Source organism: Schistocerca nitens, chromosome 5 (genome assembly GCF_023898315.1).
Source record: "Schistocerca nitens isolate TAMUIC-IGC-003100 chromosome 5, iqSchNite1.1, whole genome shotgun sequence".
NCBI lineage: Eukaryota > Metazoa > Arthropoda > Insecta > Orthoptera > Acrididae > Schistocerca > Schistocerca nitens.
In genome coordinates this window covers 737,558,941-737,577,987 of record NC_064618.1, presented here as the reverse complement: position 1 = coordinate 737,577,987, position 19,047 = coordinate 737,558,941, and the positions used below count along the sequence as shown (strand labels likewise).

Below are 19,047 nucleotides of genomic sequence, written 5' to 3'. Positions count from 1 at the left end.
CCGTCTCCCCTCTGCCCCCCGTCTCCCCTCTGCCCCCCGTCTCCCCTCTGCCCCCCGTCTCCCCTCTGCCCCCCGTCTCCCCTCTGCCCCCCGTCTCCCCTCTGCCCCCCGTCTCCCCTCTGCCCCGCCCGTCTCCCCTCTGCCCCGCCCGTCTCCCCTCTGCCCCGCCCGTCTCCCCTCTGCCCCGCCCGTCTCCCCTCTGCCCCGCCCGTCTCCCCTCTGCCCCGCCCGTCTCCCCTCTGCCCCGCCCGTCTCCCCTCTGCCCCGCCCGTCTCCCCTCTGCCCCGCCCGTCTCCCCTCTGCCCCGCCCGTCTCCCCTCTGCCCCGCCCGTCTCCCCTCTGCCCCGCCCGTCTCCCCTCTGCCCCGCCCGTCTCCCCTCTGCCCCGCCCGTCTCCCCTCTGCCCCGCCCGTCTCCCCTCTGCCCCGCCCGTCTCCCCTCTGCCCCGCCCGTCTCCCCTCTGCCCCGCCCGTCTCCCCTCTGCCCCGCCCGTCTCCCCTCTGCCCCGCCCGTCTCCCCTCTGCCCCGCCCGTCTCCCCTCTGCCCCGCCCGTCTCCCCTCTGCCCCGCCCGTCTCCCCTCTGCCCCGCCCGTCTCCCCTCTGCCCCGCCCGTCTCCCCTCTGCCCCGCCCGTCTCCCCTCTGCCCCGCCCGTCTCCCCTCTGCCCCGCCCGTCTCCCCTCTGCCCCGCCCGTCTCCCCTCTGCCCCGCCCGTCTCCCCTCTGCCCCGCCCGTCTCCCCTCTGCCCCGCCCGTCTCCCCTCTGCCCCGCCCGTCTCCCCTCTGCCCCGCCCGTCTCCCCTCTGCCCCGCCCGTCTCCCCTCTGCCCCGCCCGTCTCCCCTCTGCCCCGCCCGTCTCCCCTCTGCCCCGCCCGTCTCCCCTCTGCCCCGCCCGTCTCCCCTCTGCCCCGCCCGTCTCCCCTCTGCCCCGCCCGTCTCCCCTCTGCCCCGCCCGTCTCCCCTCTGCCCCGCCCGTCTCCCCTCTGCCCCGCCCGTCTCCCCTCTGCCCCGCCCGTCTCCCCTCTGCCCCGCCCGTCTCCCCTCTGCCCCGCCCGTCTCCCCTCTGCCCCGCCCGTCTCCCCTCTGCCCCGCCCGTCTCCCCTCTGCCCCGCCCGTCTCCCCTCTGCCCCGCCCGTCTCCCCTCTGCCCCGCCCGTCTCCCCTCTGCCCCGCCCGCCTCCCCTCTGCCCCGCCCGCCTCCCCTCTGCCCCGCCCGCCTCCCCTCTGCCCCGCCCGCCTCCCCTCTGCCCCGCCCGCCTCCCCTCTGCCCCCCCCCGCCTCCCCTCTGCCCCCCCCCTGCCCTTCATCTCCCCCTCCCCCCCGTCTCCCCCATCTTCCGTTCCCCCTCAAGGCATTCTCTCCCCCTCGGGGCGTACTCTGCCGCTCAGGGCATCCTGTTCATACGGATACACTGATAGCATAACCAGACTTCTAATGTGCCCTGTTACATGATACAAACAATAGAGAACATATAACTATGGTAAGTAAAACAACTGCAAAAGCACTAAAAACAAACACAAATGAGCAAACCAGCCCATCACAAGAGTATCTCAGTAAACAGGAACATGATAAAGGAATAACAATTCACTACAGACACCTGCTTAAGCAGACTCGAAAACAGAGACATATTTCAAACTGTTCTACTGTTAGTAGCACAACATAATCATCCAGAAGGTAATAAAATATGTTATTCACCTATGGAACTGGCTGATTTCATGGTCCCACGAACAGAAAACCTTCCGACTGACAAACAGAAGCTGTGTAGACTCCTAGGGGTGGTGTGTACATGTAGTGAAGAGGGTGTGGATGTAAATAGCATCTACAAGGACTTAGTGAGAGCACATGGGCACATTTACTTTGAGTTTCAAGAAAGTGGGCCCAAGTGCTATGCATACACAAGATATTCCCCATCATGAGTACATCTGATTTGTATGAGGCGTAAAATGTTTAGTACAAAACTAAGCAAGTTGATGGACAAAGTATTAGCAGTTGTTGTTTATTTACAGGAACCTTATGTGTGTGACGGTAAAATACCTGGTCTCCCAACCCAATGATTGAAAGATGCCAAAGCAGCAATTGTTGTAACAAACACACAAATCAGTGTGACAAATATAATGCAACTATGTACTGAACATTTTGTAACAGCAGAAATTACACAGGGAAGGAAATCACAAATAGTCACATATTTATTCATGCAGTACTCACATGACATAGGATCCTTCGCAAACTCGGTGAGGGAAATGTCGGGTTTCTCCAGGGTAAAAAGACTACTCATCTTCGTGGACATTTACACATACTCAGCATTCTGGCATGCTGATTGGACAAAAAGTAAAGGACAAGTTATAATGGACATCATAAATGAGTGCATTTTGTGCTCAGTGAGGCAGGGCAAGCCTCGACATACTGTAAAAATGCTGGAGGCATTTTATTAGCAAACAGAACATCCGTAACACATATCACTGATTGGCAATTACATGACAGATCAACTCACAGTCCAATAATTACACACACACACACACACACACACACACACACACACACACTCTCTCTCTCTCTCTCTCTCTCTCTCTCTCTCTCTCTCTCTCTCTCTCTGCCTTGCACGCCACCCAGTGATGTTCTGATTGCAGAGTATGCATATTAAGTGACCTACTACAGAAGGCTCAGATTGCTGCAATCTCACTAATCAGTGACATACATAAACGAAGTATACCATGATCGACATTATTAACAAAACTGAGGAAGAACTCCCAATATAAAAGACGATACTACCAATGAGCAAAGACAACACAAGAAAATGAAGTCAGACTGCAACAATACCTTAAAGCCAAATGATGATACAAAAACGAATTACAAAAAACGAGGCAGGACCATTGGGACAGTTTTGTGAGGTCCAAGTTACAGAATAACATATAAGGGGAGCCCTTCAAGATACAATCTGAGAGAATAAAAACACCAGTGGTAATGGCAACAATAAAGCAACAAAACGGTACAATGATGTAGGACTGGAGATGCTTGGCCTAGTACCTGTTAAACAAGCTCCTGCCAGATGATGACACTTCACATGACTAACACCATCACATAGACCTATGCAGACAAATGGACATTAACTACATAAATGGTGGAATCACTACTCCTTTCACTAGTGAAGAGCTTGCATTGAAAATAACAAAACTTACAGAGGGAAAAACTCTGGGCGTAGATGGAATTGACTCAGAAAGCATTAAAACTGGTGCACCACAGATCATCCTCAGCCTTGACGGACTTACTTAATGTCTTTTTACAGCAAGGGAGAGTACGCACCTGTTGGGAGACAGCCAATGCAGTGATTATAAAAAAAAAAAAACACCAGAGGACAAGGGCTCAACAGACCCAAAACCATATAGGCTGATCAGTAAACTGAATTTACTAGGAAAGGTCCTGGAGAGGCTATTGTGTGACAGACTACAGTTACACAGACAGCTTCTGGGCCTCAGTCCACATCAGTATGTGTTCATGCCACACAAGTCTGTTGACATTACAGTAAAAAGGGCTGTACACATAACCCAGAGCACACAGGACGAATGTGGGGTGGCAATATTAATTGATATATCGTGGGCTTTTGACAGCCTGTTGTGGCCTGCGCTATTTGCAAAGAAAACAAATACAAATCCCAACAGTTTTATATAACAGCCTCCTAGACTATTGCAGAGATAGAAGTGTAGAATGGCAGACAGGGCACCAAAGGGTTGCCAAGAAAATTGCCTCATATGTGGACCCGTATTTTCGGTCATTGCTATTGAGCCACTGATAGACAGCCTAGAAGAGATGACAGAACAAAGGGGATAGTACCATATGCTGATGATTTGCTCTTGGTGTCAGGAAACTCAGGAAGACACTTAGAACAAAAGACTACACAGCTCCTCGAAGACATCAATGAATGGTGTAACAACAATAAACCAACAACTGCAGCTAATAAAACAGTGTACTTACTACTAAAAGGTGAACTTAAAACCCCACTATTAAGCTAATTAACACAACTTTGCAATGCAAAACAGCGACAAGATGTCTAGGTTTACACATTGGTGACAAACTGAAGCCCACTCTTGTTCTCTTGTATCACCGTTGTGCCCACTCTTGTTCCCTTGCCTCACCCTCTGTGCGCACTCTTGTTCCCTTGCCTCACCCTCTGTGCGCACTCTTGTTCCCTTGCCTCACCTTCTGCACCAACTCTTGTTCCCTTATTCACCCTCTACACTCTCTCTTGTTCCCTTATGTCCCCTTTTCCTCTGCATCCCCCTCTCCATTCATTCTAGTCTCTCCCCTTCTGCAGTAATTAAAGAGAAAGCAAGAGGTTCAGGCTAATGTTAATAGTAACATGTTAGACTTTACAGGTGAAACAAAACTATTTGGAAATGTCTTTGAGAGAATATGGAAAGCTATCATGAAAATAGGATTAGAGAAGCAGTTGAAAACATAGAATACCTATTACATTTCATCAGCTAAGGTAACAACTGACGAAGCAACAACAGAGACAAAACTGTGTAAGCTTTGAAGATTCCTTCAAATATTTCTGTATTTCAAAGTAAGAATTGGAAACACATGCAGTTAATAACATTCTGAAAATAATCTCAGATGACCTGCTTAAAACCATTCAAGGTGATGTATTCTGCTTTGGATATTTACATTGAATAGTGAAGTGAAGAGTGTGAATGTATAGTGTACTCTCCACTGAGTAGAGAGAGATGCATACTGTTTGTACTTTACTGCTTCTTTGTCATACAAATGTTTCTTACAATTCTCCGATGTTGACGTGTAGATACTGCACACGAAACTTACCGAGGAGCTGAGCCAGCAGCTGTACACACACCGTAAGCTTCAGGAGAACATCCCTCTGCGCCGCCAGGGGTCTGGACGTGACAACTTGCTGTCGGGTTCACTTTCACCATTTCAACGGGGCTCTGAACTTCGTGCTTCCACGAAAAGTTCCAGACACTTGTTAGATCCTGGTACTAACATCAGTCAGGGAAGCAGGTACTTATATTAATATACACAATGTTTCCATGTCTTGTGTGATAATAATGACTGACTCCATGTACTTAGAAACATTTTCTGAAAAAGTCTCATCTCATCCTCACTAAATTGTTTAAGGAGCTAGTTTAATAAAAATACCTGTAATGTTACTTGAAAGGGAATGAAATATACAGGGCTATTACAAATGATTGAAGCGATTTCATAAATTCACTGTAGCTCCATTCATTGACATATGGTCACGACACACTACAGATACGTAGAAAAACTCATAAAGTTTTGTTCGGCCGAAGCCGCACTTCAGGTTTCTGCCACCAGAGCGCTCGAGAGCGCAGTGAGACAAAATGGCAACAGGAGCCGAGACAGCGTATGTCGTGCTTGAAATGCACTCACATCAGTCAGTCATAACAGTGCAACGACATTTCAGAACGAAGTTCAACAAAGATCCACCAACTGCTAACTCCATTCGGCGATGGTATGCGCAGTTTAAAGCTTCTGGATGCCTCTGTAAGGGGAAATCAATGGGTCGGCCTGCAGTGAGCGAAGAAACAGTTGAACGCATGCGGGAAAGTTTCACGCGTAGCCCGCGGAAGTCGACGAATAAAGCAAGCAGGGAGCTAAACGTACCACAGCCGACGGTTTGGAAAATCTTACGGAAAAGGCTAAAGCAGAAGCCTTACCGTTTACAATTGCTACAAGCCCTGACACCCGATGACAAAGTCAAACGCTTTGAATTTTTGGCGCGGTTGCAACAGCTCATGGAAGAGGATGCGTTCAGTGCAAACTTGTTTTAAGTGATGAAGCAACATTTTTTCTTCGTGGTGAAGTGAACAGACACAATGTGCGAATCTGGGCGGTAGAGAATCCTCACGCATTCGTGCAGCAAATTCGCAATTCACCAAAAGTTAACGTGTTTTGTGCAATCTCACGGTTTAAAGTTTACGGCCCCTTTTTCTTCTGCGAAAAAAACGTTACAGGACACGTGTATCTGGACATGCTGGAAAATTGGCTCATGCCACAACTGGAGACCGACAGCGCCGACTTCATCTTTCAATAGGATGGTGCTCCACCGCACTTCCATCATGATGTTCGGCATTTCTTAAACAGGGGATTGGAAAACCGATGGATCGGTCGTGGTGGAGATCATGATCAGCAATTCATGTCATGGCCTCCATGCTCTCCCGACTTAACCCCATGTGATTTCTTTCTGTGAGGTTATGTGAAAGATTCAGTGTTTTAACCTCCTCTACCAAGAAACGTGCCAGAACTGCGAGCTCGCATCGACGATGCTTTCGAACTCATTGATGGGGACATGCTGCGCCGAGTGTGGGAGGAACTTGATTATCGGCTTGATGTCTGCCGAATCACTAAAGGGGCACATATCGAACATTTGTGAATGCCTAAAAAAACTTTTTGAGTTTTTGTATGTGTGTGCAAAGCATTGAAAATATCTCAAATAATAAAGTTATTGTAGAGCTGTGAAATCGCTTCAATCATTTGTAATAACCCTGTATATACTAATGTGTAAGCTGTAGATTCCTACATTCTTTTGAACACTTTTGTCATGTTATGTGAAATATAAAATAGTTATGTGTAAATGTGAGTTATTGTAAAATTATAAAGTTCTTGCTTCAGGAGGTGAAAGCACAGTACTGTAAGTAGACATAATTACAAGTGAATACACTAATGCTACCTTTTGGAATTTTTTGTTCTCCTCATCCTCACAACAACCAGAGTTTCTTTGTCCCGGAATCATCCTTATCCATTTTTTCCTCTGTGAAGAAGGTTTTGTCTCTTTGTGATTTGTGGTTTTCTGAGGTGTGTTTTTCTTTTGGGGTCAGTTCGGGGTATTGAGAAATTTTTAACATCTATCAGAGCCGTATAACTATTGTCTTCCTTTCTTGGTTAGACTAGTGATGATTGTGTTTCACTTTTCTGTGCTCTGTAAGTTGCCCTAATTTATATTTATAGTTTATGATGCCTCCCACATGTGCAATGTGACACATGGAAAATGGCTGATTTTGAACTGGGCTGTACTGAGAGTGCAGTAGTGAGAAAAGATTTGGGGGGGGGGGGGGGAGGGGGATAGTTTTTCTCCACACAAGATGCCATTTCAGTTACAGTGGAGCAGTGAAACTTAGAAACGTTGTCTGTTCATCTATGACAGTTTTGTTAGAAGTGGTGAGTCTTTTACAGCTACACAACTAGCGTTTTATGTATGTTTCAATCTTGGTTGACACTGAGTAAGAGGCATACAGGCCCAAGATGCTGAAAATGTTGCAAGGGTAAGGGAAGCAATAGTCAGAAGCCAAGGATGGTCAGCTAGGTGTCATGCTAGTGAACTAACAATCAGTCTTGAACTAGGACTAAGCCACCTCTGAAAAGTGTTCCATGAAAACAGCTACAATCACTGTCAGGTATCAGAGGCTGTTACTGGTGAGACACACAGGAAAAACACCACCAAAGAAGAGAACAAGAAATTTGTGTGGCTCAAAGTGGAAATTGTTGGAAGCTGGCTCCTGAAGAGACACAGCGTCTAATCAATATTCAGGCCCCCAGAAGAAATATGACTGCTTATGAAAACTGTGGAGGACGATCTGGCACTTAGAATGCCTGAGGTGTACAAAATACCATGCTAATATGGCTGCTACTAGGTAAGCCAAGCAGTATCCACTGTTAAGTGATGCCAGACTGAACACAAGTAGTGCTTACACCTACTCTGTCCTGAAAAATCAGCTGTGGCAGAATGCACTTCAGAAAATCCACACCAAATTCTATTCGACGACACATCAGTCATTGAGGATGATGGGATTTTGGGATAGTGTCATAAAAGAAGCAGTAGAAATAAAAATATCTGAAAACGCTATCAATAAGGACAGCATTTTGAGCTCAGCACAGCCTGGTTCCCAGCCAGTGGGAGGCTGAAGCGGGTGCGGTAGGCACAGAATGAAAATACTACATGTGGCTAGAAACAGAACACTTGTGAAATCACAGCCAGCAGTGCCGCTATATAACGATAAGGTCACAGTGAGACGGCAGTAATTTACCACTTGACAATGGCTGAGAAGAGCTTGATCAAAAGCTCGTGTGATTTTAACCACTTGACACAGCTGGATGCCTGAGAAGATTTTATTAATTGTGAGTCAGTCAGACGAATTTTGCCTACATTAAAATTCCATCCATACAAATTTCTTATTGTACAACAACTGAAACTAACTAATTTTGCTGTGTGTGAAGACTTGCAGAATACAAGTAATTTTGAGCGATGATGTTATTTTATTGATGGGTGATGAAGTTCATTTTCATTTAATTGGGACTGTCAATAAACAGAACCTGCATTACTGGGCTCATGCACATCAACACCTTTTTCACCAACATTCTTTACACTCTGAAAAAGTCATAATCTGGTGTGCCCTTGCCTCTTGCAGTGTTATTGGACCATATTTTTTTGAATAAAATGGGGCCACAGTCACTAATTTATTCTGAGTGTGTTCGTTTGCATGAAACATTCTTGAAATCAGAACTCAGAAGGCTAAAAATCCCTTGAAAACATGTTTGCTTCCAGCTGGAAGTGCTACATCACACAGAAATTCTCCTGCAAAACTTGCATTTGGATTCTAGGGGATACAGTACTGGCAAAAGTAAAGTTGTGAGGATGAGTCATGTGTCATGCTCGGGTAGCTTACTTGGTACATCACTCCTCGCGAAAGGCAAAGGTCCCAGGCAGTTCTTTGGTGCATGTTTCCTGGACAAATTATCTCATGTTTTGCCTATGTTCCTTGGCCTCCCAGATCTCCAGACATGTCACTGTGTGACTGTGTGACTTTTCCTTTGGGGGGGGGGGGGGGGGGGGGTGTTTACCTCAAGAGCTGCGTCTGTAACCACAAACTGCAAAATTTGGAATGTGTTGAAGAATGCAATCATGCAAAAAATTGCTGGCATTGCTGCAGAGACACAGGTCTCTGTGATGGGGGATGTGGAGAAGATACTTGAATCGTCTGATTGGAATGATGGGCATCACCTCGGTGACATTATTTTTCGCAAATAAAGCTGGCCTACATTAAATGGCAACTGATGGTCTTTGGTTTAATGTAAATAAGCAGACATAAATTTTAAAATTTCCTATGTATTCTTTGTCTCAAAGCTATCCATCTCCCATATCGACCTGTATATCTCATATATGTCATATCATTAAATGCTATCTTTTAGTGCATAAGAATGGATAGGTCACTTCTCCAGGTTTTTACAGCATTTTTGACATATTGTGTGCAGTGCTCATTCTACTGTTTCATAAGTAACTTTGCTTTTGATGAAATAATATAACAAATCCTGCACAACTTCCAAAATGAATTTCACTCTACAGCAGAGTGTGTGCTGTGCTGAAACTTCTGGCACATTAAAACTGTGTGCCAGACTAGGACTCCAACCTGGGACCTTTGCCTTTCGCGGGGACTGATGTACCAAGTAAGCTACCCGAACATGACACATGACTCATCCTCACAACTTTACTTTTGCCAGTACTGTATCCCATACAATCCAAATGCAAGTTTTGCAGGATAATTTCTGTAAAGTTTGGAAGGTAGGATAGGAGGTACATGTGGAAATAAAGCTGTGAGAATGGGTCAGGAATGGTTCTCAGGTAGTTCAGATTGAAAAGAACCTGCTGCTCACAAAAGGTAAGATTCTAGGTTCTAATCCAGTACAACACACAATTTTAATCTGTTGGGAAATTTCCTGCACAACTTTTCCAACAAAAGTCTCCACAAGCAGCGAAAGTTAATTCAACGTATACCCAAGCCTCGTTGTTTTGCTGTGTTAGCTCTTTCAACCTAACTGTATTTAATCTGCTGCTCTGTTGTTTTCAAGAATTTACCTTAAAAAGTTCAAGCATAAGCCTTGTAAAAATCAGAACTGGACATTTGCAGTTTTTCTCAGACTGGATACTTCATAATCACGGAAAGAATTAGTCCCTTAGCAGGACATATAACATATTATGAAACTATTTGGCGGTTGGAGCATCAGATGCTTCCACCTGTAAAATCCCTCCTTTTCTTGATACTTTTCCAAAATTAGAGTTAGTATATGAGGCATGGAATTTTTGTTTTTCTTAAGTTCTCTTTATATTTTTATCAACATCAGTTTTGTTTCCTTCAAAGTAATCCCCTCAGCTATAATACGCTTGTGCCAGTGCTTTTACAGTCTTGAGAGCACTTCTGGAATTCACTTTTCATTATGATATTCAGCTTCTTCGGCGATCCTGTTCTTACCTCTTCAGTGGTGGCGAAACAAAGTCCTTTCGTTTGCCTCAGGAATAGAAAAAAGTTGGAGGGGAGACATGTCCAGTGGATACGGTGGCTGAGACAACATAATGGTTTTATTTTTTTGTGAAAATATCACAAAGTGACATTGAGATATGAGGGGAAGCATTATCTTGATGCAATTTTCATGAGTAGTTTTGTCACAATTCTGGTACTTTTCTTCAGATATCTTCATGCAAACGGCATCATAACTTATTGACCATATGGCCATTAGGCAGGAATCACAATCCACTGTCCCACTGTAATCGAAGAAAATAGTGAGAAGAACTTTCACACATGATTGGACTTGTCGAATTTTTTCTGGTCTTGGCTCTTCAGGTAGTTTCCTTTGGGACAACTGGGACTTGGTTTTGATCTCATACCTTTATACTCAAGTTTCATCACCTGTTATAACCTTCTTTAGAAGTTCTGAATTGTTATCAACTTCATTCAGAAATTCCTGAATGATGTCTATGAGATGTAGTTTTTGGTTGAAATTCAATAATTTTGGAACAAACTTTGCTGCTGCAATTTTCATGGCCAGAACATCCATAAAAATTGCTTGGCATGAACCAAAGGCTATGATGATATCATTAGCAACCTCTCTGATGTTGTTTTGGTGATTTTCCAGAAACATTTTCTTTACTTCTTCCACATTGCTGTCAGTAATTGATGTGTTAGGGCGTCCAGGGCAGTCTTCACTTAAGTGTCTCTTTGAAAGATTTATACCACTCATAACTCTTGTCTTACTCATAGTAGATTCGCCAAAAGCAACAGTCAACATTTTGGGTATGGTGCTGCATTTTATTCCAGTTTTCAAGCAAAATTAATGCATATGCTTTGATCCATGGTTTTCGAAAGTAAAAATTTGCTGAGCACTTGGAAACAAGGATAACCTCTTCAACTTTCAACAATAAACTAAATATTCAAAGCAGCTGAAAATGTAATCATACATCAGGAACATGTGCACCAACAAGATAAAAAACATTGAAAATTGGATGTATAAGGCCCATGAAATTAAAAAATTCCTGTTACTTTTTTATCACACCTTGTATGTAACTCAAAACGCTTCATTCAGAATGAATCGTACTGCACAGAGTTATATGATCTTCACACAAATATCTTGAGAATTACTAGTGGCATACCTGACTGTCAGTAATTGCATAATTAAGGTCTTTATTCAAATTAATGCCTATACTACATCTAACACCCGAACCTCCAGATGTCAGACACTCAGATCGGTTCAAAGCATTGTGTGTGGATAGAGTATAAATCAAGATTCCAATTTAGTTTGTGTTATGTGCTGTCATCCAACAGAATGGACGTAAACATAAATTAAAAGTAATCCAGATTAACAGTGCATAGAAAAGCATAACTGTGGGTAGCAGATATGTATATATATATCCCACAGGGAAGTTGGTAGAGCGTTGAATCAATGAACAAACGGTCCTTCGTTCAAACACCAGTGATGACAATTCTTTATTCTTTCTGTATTATGCATGGAAAGTATTATATGCAACAACATGTTTATGACATGTGAAAGGGCTGTTTGGAGCTTACAGCAATGTTCTCCTGACAGTCAGCTTTTGCTTCGTAACCTGTAGAGAACATTGGTAGTTTCACAGAATATACAATTGGAAGAGAAAAATAAACAAACAACTGCATATTACATGCTGAAGTAACAATAATAACAATAATAATAACAACAACAACAAAATCATAACATCAATAATTAGTACATATTGTTCAGCAAACAAAGTGAGAGCAGACTGCCAAAAGAACACTGCTACACACTCCAAAAAGTCCTTTTACGTGTTAGGAAAATGTTCTCTCATATGAGAGTTTCATGCATGAACAGTTTTTTTTTAAAGTTGTCACCTGTGGGGCTTGAATGTGAGACCTTTAGTACGATGACCACACGCTCTACCAAATCACCCACATAAGTTTTACACAAAATTTTCTGACAGATACAGTTTTTATGTGCTCCATAGTTCTCGTGTTACTTTTAATTACCGTTATGCATGTTCTTCTGGACAACAGCACATAGCACTAAATCGGTGTGGTGGTTGATATGCTATCGACATACAATGTTTGCACTGATCTGAGTGTGTGACATCTGGAGATTTGGGTATTAGTGCTTCCCCTAAAGAACCTAAATCACAAGTGAAAGCACTGAATCTGACAATCAGCTCAATAATGTTTGTAATATAATAACCATCACACAAAGATTTCTGCACCAGTTATAAAATTCCCCTTCCATGGCTACTTATGTAGCAGAAGGGGCCCCTTTAGCCTTTTATAATACCCCTAATTAGGTAATTAAGGGATATAAATAAATTTTGTTTGGTATAAATAGCTTGAAGAATGTAAATTATTTGTGAAAGAAAATGTTTGCAGGATATGTTACCGTATACAGAAACAAATGTTCAGTTAATTCACAGTTGCTGCGGGACTATGAATGCAATTTAATAATTTTCTGAATGAATTATATTCAGTTAATATTTTTTGTACATTTAAATGACATAAAAACTAATAATTGCAGCTGTATACTAATTATTTTAAATTCAAACTTATCATTTGTTGATCTTTGCAACATTTTTCCTCAAAGTTTACCAGCTTGGTATGAACAGAGTTCATTTACTCTTTTAGATCTCTGGATGTTGCTTTTCCATGGTTTCTTCTCAATCACTGTATATGTGTGCTGGGATACATACTATGACAAGATCACAGCCAATATCTTGAATTCTTGTTCATTCCAAGCTTGTACTCAGTCTAACTTGACATTAAACCCTAATCTTCCTGCCTTGTGTCCGAACACACTAACAGGTACAATTAATATTTTCAGCTGTGCATCTAAACAGTAAGTTTAATTGACATTAGTAGCTCTTCAGAATGCAACAATCTCTTTAATGTCAAAAATTTAGCTGAATGGCTAGTTGTTCATTAAAACCTGAAAGTTGGGTGTTGTAATTAATTTGAAAAATACATTTGTGTGTTTGCTTAAATAGCATGTATTGTGGTGGTTATAGTGTTGCATGATTTTGCACTACAAGCTAATATGAAAATGACATTACTTTTATAGAGCTAGTCCGGGACCGATGCAACTAAAAAATGAGGACTTAATGAATATCAAGGAAGATACAGATTTAGAAGATCCAGAAGCTAGCTCTGAGCACTTCATGGCAATTTTGGTAGAATGTTTAGCCTTGCTGCATAAGCTGCCAGATGCTATTGAGGTGAGACATCATTTAAACATACATTCACATCTGCATCATGAAGAATTTATTGTATGTTAAAATATACTATTCTTACAGTCTGTCTCTAAGTTGTTGCTGTAGAGGTCAAAGACACTTACACTTGTAGGAGACCCATCATTTTGAACCGTAAACTGTGATTTTTTTATATTATTATCAGAAAATATGTAAAATAAATAAGCCTATTTCAAACTTAATTTATTTGACAATTTCTTTCTGAATTAAGTACAGTTGTGAACAGAAATACATCCAGGAAACTTTCATTAATGTTAATGTGTGAAATGTACAGTGATGACATGACCACTAATCAAAATTGTGCATAGCAAAATCTGAAAAATCATTTGAGGAGCATGAAAACTTAATCATCATTTTTAAGAAAATTTTTAGAAGATAAATACAATCAGCTCTAGGGATAAAACAAATGAGAATTTGAAGAAACAAACCAAATACATGGGGACAAATCATATTTAAAAAGAATTTCAGCACCAGTTGCACTTTTATTTTATACACTGCCGGTTTCGGCTCCCAAGGCCTTGTACCTGAATTGATTCACAATTCTTGAAGTATCCTCACTTCATAAAGGCTTGTGGGCAAAATCTGGCTGTGTGTAAAATAAAAGTACCACTGGTGCTGAAATTCTATTCAAATCATTCCTTGCAGCTATGGACGCCCTGTGTCACCCTGTTCAACATACGGGACAAGAAAATTATCAAATCACTTTTACATCATTGTCTTCCAAATAACTCAACAAGTTTCAAATCAGTGCACATACTGCTACCAAGTGAAATTCATTCGAGAAAGAATCTCGTAGTCTGTTGCTATGTCATTTTCCTACAGTATACATTCTTCCAGGAGTGTTTGTCACACAGTGTATGTACAAGAACTTTGTGATATTTGGAAAGTTTAAGACAGTTGCTGGTAGAAGTAAAGCTCTGGGGGCAGGTCTTAAGTCATGCTGGGATAGCTCAGTCAGAAGAGGATTTGCTCACAAAAGTCACAAGTCACAGGTTCCAAGGGTAAGTTGTGGTCCAGCATAGTTTTAATTTGCCAGGAAGTTGTGAGCATCATATATGTCACCATCTACGCGTGCTCCCTAAGTCTCCATCTACACGTGCTCCCTACAAGTCAGTGTACATTACATGAAACAAGGTATTTTGAATCAGTATTGGCAATATCCTTTAATCTTGCATTCACATATGTAGCAGGTGTCTGTGTGTCTTAGTACACACACTAATCTCTTGTTATTGTAATGGACCAATATACTGTTTATATGATGATGGCAACTGGATTTTTGTGGTCTTCCTTGCATATCAGTTACTGAATGATTGCGGTGGCACATCAGTATGGCACTGGACTCATGTTGGGGAGGACAGCAGTTCAGATCCACAACTAGAGTTCCTTAAATTGCTTAAGGCAGTTGCTAGAATGGATCTTTCAAAGGGCACAGTCAATTTCCTTCTCTATTCTTCCTCCAATCCAAGCTCGTGTTCTGTCTCTAATGACCTTGTCGTCAACAGTGCAATGAGCATTGTCTTACATTTATAAACATTGAACAAGAGCTGACATTCAGTACACCAAGTAGAAATAATGTCTGCTAGTCTGCATTTTCTTACAATAATCTAGTGATTTGAAATAGTCATCTAAGTCTCTGAACAGGCACAATCTCCTAACTCTTCCTAATAAGTGTGCATATTGAAAACATTAATGGTCCTGTTACACTTCGTATCACTCTGCTGAAATGGCAGTTTCACGTTACTCCCCGTCTCATCCACTGCTCCAATCTTAGCCTCTCTTTTCCTCTGCTGTGTATCAACAGTCACTATTTTCTGCATAACACATTATGTCAAACCTTTTAAGACTACTATGACAATTTTCATTCTGGATCAGATGATGAGATGAAAAATGAAAGGCTGCAAGTCAAAACAACGAATTACAGGGTAACAAACTTCTCATGTATTGCTTTGCTTGTTACACAAACTGCAATAATAAAAATTGTAGATAGTCTGAAAAATGCTTACATGCCATGATTTCCATTAAATTATTCCACACTGAAACTTTAAAATGTGACATCAACATTTATTCTAGCCTCTAGCATCCTGTCAGAAACTCTAATGATTTTAATTATGTGCCTCCCCCCCCCCCCCCCCCCACACACACACACATTCACACAGCAATGCATATGCACCTCATGAACGCTGCCTACCAACTGTATATAATTCTTATTTTATACCTGGTGCACATACAGTGCGAACAGCAACAATCATCCATAAACATTGAAGGCATGAGGGGCCAAAGAATTTTTTTTGGTTGTTGCAGTTTATATCAGCACATACATTTGGTTTTTGTAACCATCTGAAAGCCATAGTGTGACTGTTGTTGGACAAATAAAGCAGAGTGCCTGACCACCCACTGCAGTCTGGTGGTTTCTAACCATTGCAGTAACTACACCAGACATAAAACATGTTGATCACAGCATTCGTGCCAACTGCTAGGTGACAGATGATGAAATATGACACAAAATCAATAAAGATAGTGTTATTTACATTATTGATAAACTAGGACACCAAAAGGTTTGTTTGGACTACTACGTGTATGTTAACTGGCCAGAAAAAAGAAACAGGGAAACAGTACCTATTGACATAAGGGAAGGCCGTCATGAGAAGTTATATAAATATTGCAGCAGATAAATATTGTAGCAGAAGTTATATAAATATTGTAGCACCCTGAAGAAATTTAAAGCATGCACATCTTTATGTATTAAAAGCTCGCAAGCTCATGTTCAAGTAGACTCGCAGCTGTATGAGAAATCTTCCCCTAATGAAGCTCAGCAAAATTGTTGTTCCCATTTTATCATGCATAAAAATGGAAATACAGTGGAATCTTGTTTATACATTTTTTGAATGTCATCATCAGGAAAATGCGTTACTGAAAAATACCTAAATTGGTAATGATTTGATTTTTTTTTTTTTCAGCAGTGGAAATGCATAATTTGTATAATTAAAAGTAGCACTTTTGAATTAATAAGCAGTCTCGTAATACCATACTTCCTGATATGCTATATCAATAAATTAGAATTCTGAATGTGCCTTTTCAAGAATATATCCAGAATATCACACCCAGAAACTCAGAATTATTCATTAACACACAAGAAGCAAAAATATTTTGAATATATTGACAATGGCGATATCCAGGCTGCCGGACATGTACATTTAAGCCTATAGCCAATTGAGGTGCAGGTGCGTCACTTGACGCTAGAGCATAGATAGATCTAGCCTCCAAAATATGAACCCCTTTTTAGGAAAGTATCTAAAAGACTCAGATATCAACATTTAACTTCAGTTTGAGTGGGATTTTTGTATGTGAATTTCTCCTGCATATACAGTATATGTTAATCACATTAACATCCAGTTTAAATGTTTCTGTCAATAAGTAACACCAATACTCATATGTAACTCATAAAATATAACATTGTGCATAAATAAACTAACTGGTTAATAGAGGTGTGACACCACCTTAAACAATTTGAGTAAATAAAAAATAAATAAATAAATAAATAAAATAAATACGAACTTGGCTTGTGATGAATTTATTTATTCACAAAGGGAGATGGAGTTTAGAAAGATATTCTTAATAGAAAGGAACTTTGTTTATTTTGCTTTCCCCCATTAGTGAATCACTACTGATAATATAGTTTTTCATTGCTAAAGCTATTAATATACTCTACATGTTAACCTAACTATGCTACATTACAATGCATCGTCCCATCTTCACAGGTGTTTGAAGAACATGTCAACTGTTGTTTGTTTCTTGTGTCATAATTTTAATTTCGTATTGTCCATCTTTGTTAACATGTTCATCAATTTCAAAACTTAACACACAGTGTTTAATTGTGTCCATGGATTCAGTGGGGATTTGACATTGTAGGATTTGGCAAAGGTTCTGTTTCATAAGGATGAAACTTCCTTGTGTTTCAGCCATTTGCCCATGCAACACTTCATCAAACAGTGGTAAATCCGGGATGGAATGTAACAATATTATGAAAAGGGTAGTTGCTGCTCACCATATGCAGAGAGGCTGAGTCGCAGATAGGCACAAGTGAGCTTTCGGCCAACAAGGCCATTGAAAATAGACAACATACACATAAACACTCATGCAAACACAACTCTCACACACATCAACAATTTCTGGTTGCTGAGGCCACACTGTGAGCAGCGGGGCATGATGGGAGCCGCAACCAGGTGTTTGGGGTAAGGAGGAGGCTGAGGCAGAGAGGCCAAGGATAGCAGGGTAGGGGTGGGAGATGCTGAAGTGCTGCTTGTGGGAATGTACAGGGACAAGGTGGGGAGATGTTAGGGGTAGGGTAGTTAGGTGCAGTTGGGAGGTTAGACAGAGGATAGGCGGGGTGGTTGCAGAAAAGGAGAGAAGTAAAAAGACTGAGGATGCAGTGGTGAAATATAGGGCTGTGTTCTCATAACCCTCCTGACCTCAACCTCATTAGTCATTGTCCTTACCCATCTAGCCCCTTCCCTGTTCCCATTGCAGCGCTACACAGCCCTCTATTCGTCTATTCCAACAACGCGTCCTCAGTCTTTCCTGCACCCCATAACCCCTCGCCCTCAGTCTAACCTCCTACTGCCCCTATCTGCCCTATCCCAACCCTCTCTCCACCTTGTACTGTACATTCCCACAAGCAGCACTTTAACGACCCCCCCTACCCCTTCCCTGCTATCTCTCACCCACCCCAGCCCTGTGTCCTCCTTGTCCCCACCATCTGGTTGCCTCTCCCGTAATGGGCTGCTGCTTACAGTGTGATGTCAGCAGCTCACCTTCTGACAGCTTTTTCTTGTGCCTATCTGCTAATCAGCATCTCCACTATATGGTGAGTAGCAAATATTCTTTTCATTCAGTTACTTCATTAGTTGACATGGACTGGCAGACAGCAACACCTTCGTCATAGTCAAAATATGGCATCAAAGCTAAGTCGTTCCTTATCTTCATCTTGCCATTGTTGAGCTGCAATTTCATTGTTTTCTGACCTGATGTCGTCTTCTGCAATGCCATGTTTTCTGAAATGATCTTTCCTGTAAGTGCCAGTATCCAATTAAAGCCAGCCTTCTGAAGACAGTTTGATATTGTGCTGTCTTGCAGAAAATCCCATGTTTCTCATAAAATAGATAGCATCCGAGATCGTCACTTTTCTTCTTGTACTGTAAAGGCAAGCCAGCCTCTTACGTACAAGAGATTTTCTGTAGTTTAGTTTCAGGTATTTTATAATGCCTTGGTCAGGTGGCTGAAGGTGGTCTGTACAATTGACTGGAAGAAACACTACATTTATATTATGAAGATATAGTGCATCTTGAGAATGAACTGCACATTGGTCAGTAAAGAGGATGATTTTCGTGTTTCTGACACCCAACCTTGCACCCCAAGCGCAAATATTATTCAGATGTACTTATTCTTACCCATACTTTCATATTAGCTGTATATTTGCATG

The 19,047-nt window shown here is 42.0% G+C and overlaps 1 protein-coding gene across 1 annotated transcript in view; it reads left to right on the top strand.

Moving 5' to 3' along the window:
• Window positions 1–19,047, top strand: part of LOC126260965 (exocyst complex component 4) — a 239,737-nt gene that overhangs the window by 54,746 nt on the left and 165,944 nt on the right. The window contains exons 5-6 of the mRNA XM_049958489.1: window positions 4,791–5,005; window positions 13,382–13,535. Coding sequence (XP_049814446.1) covers window positions 4,791–5,005; window positions 13,382–13,535 — 369 coding nt within the window. The remainder of the gene's footprint in view (window positions 1–4,790; window positions 5,006–13,381; window positions 13,536–19,047) is intronic.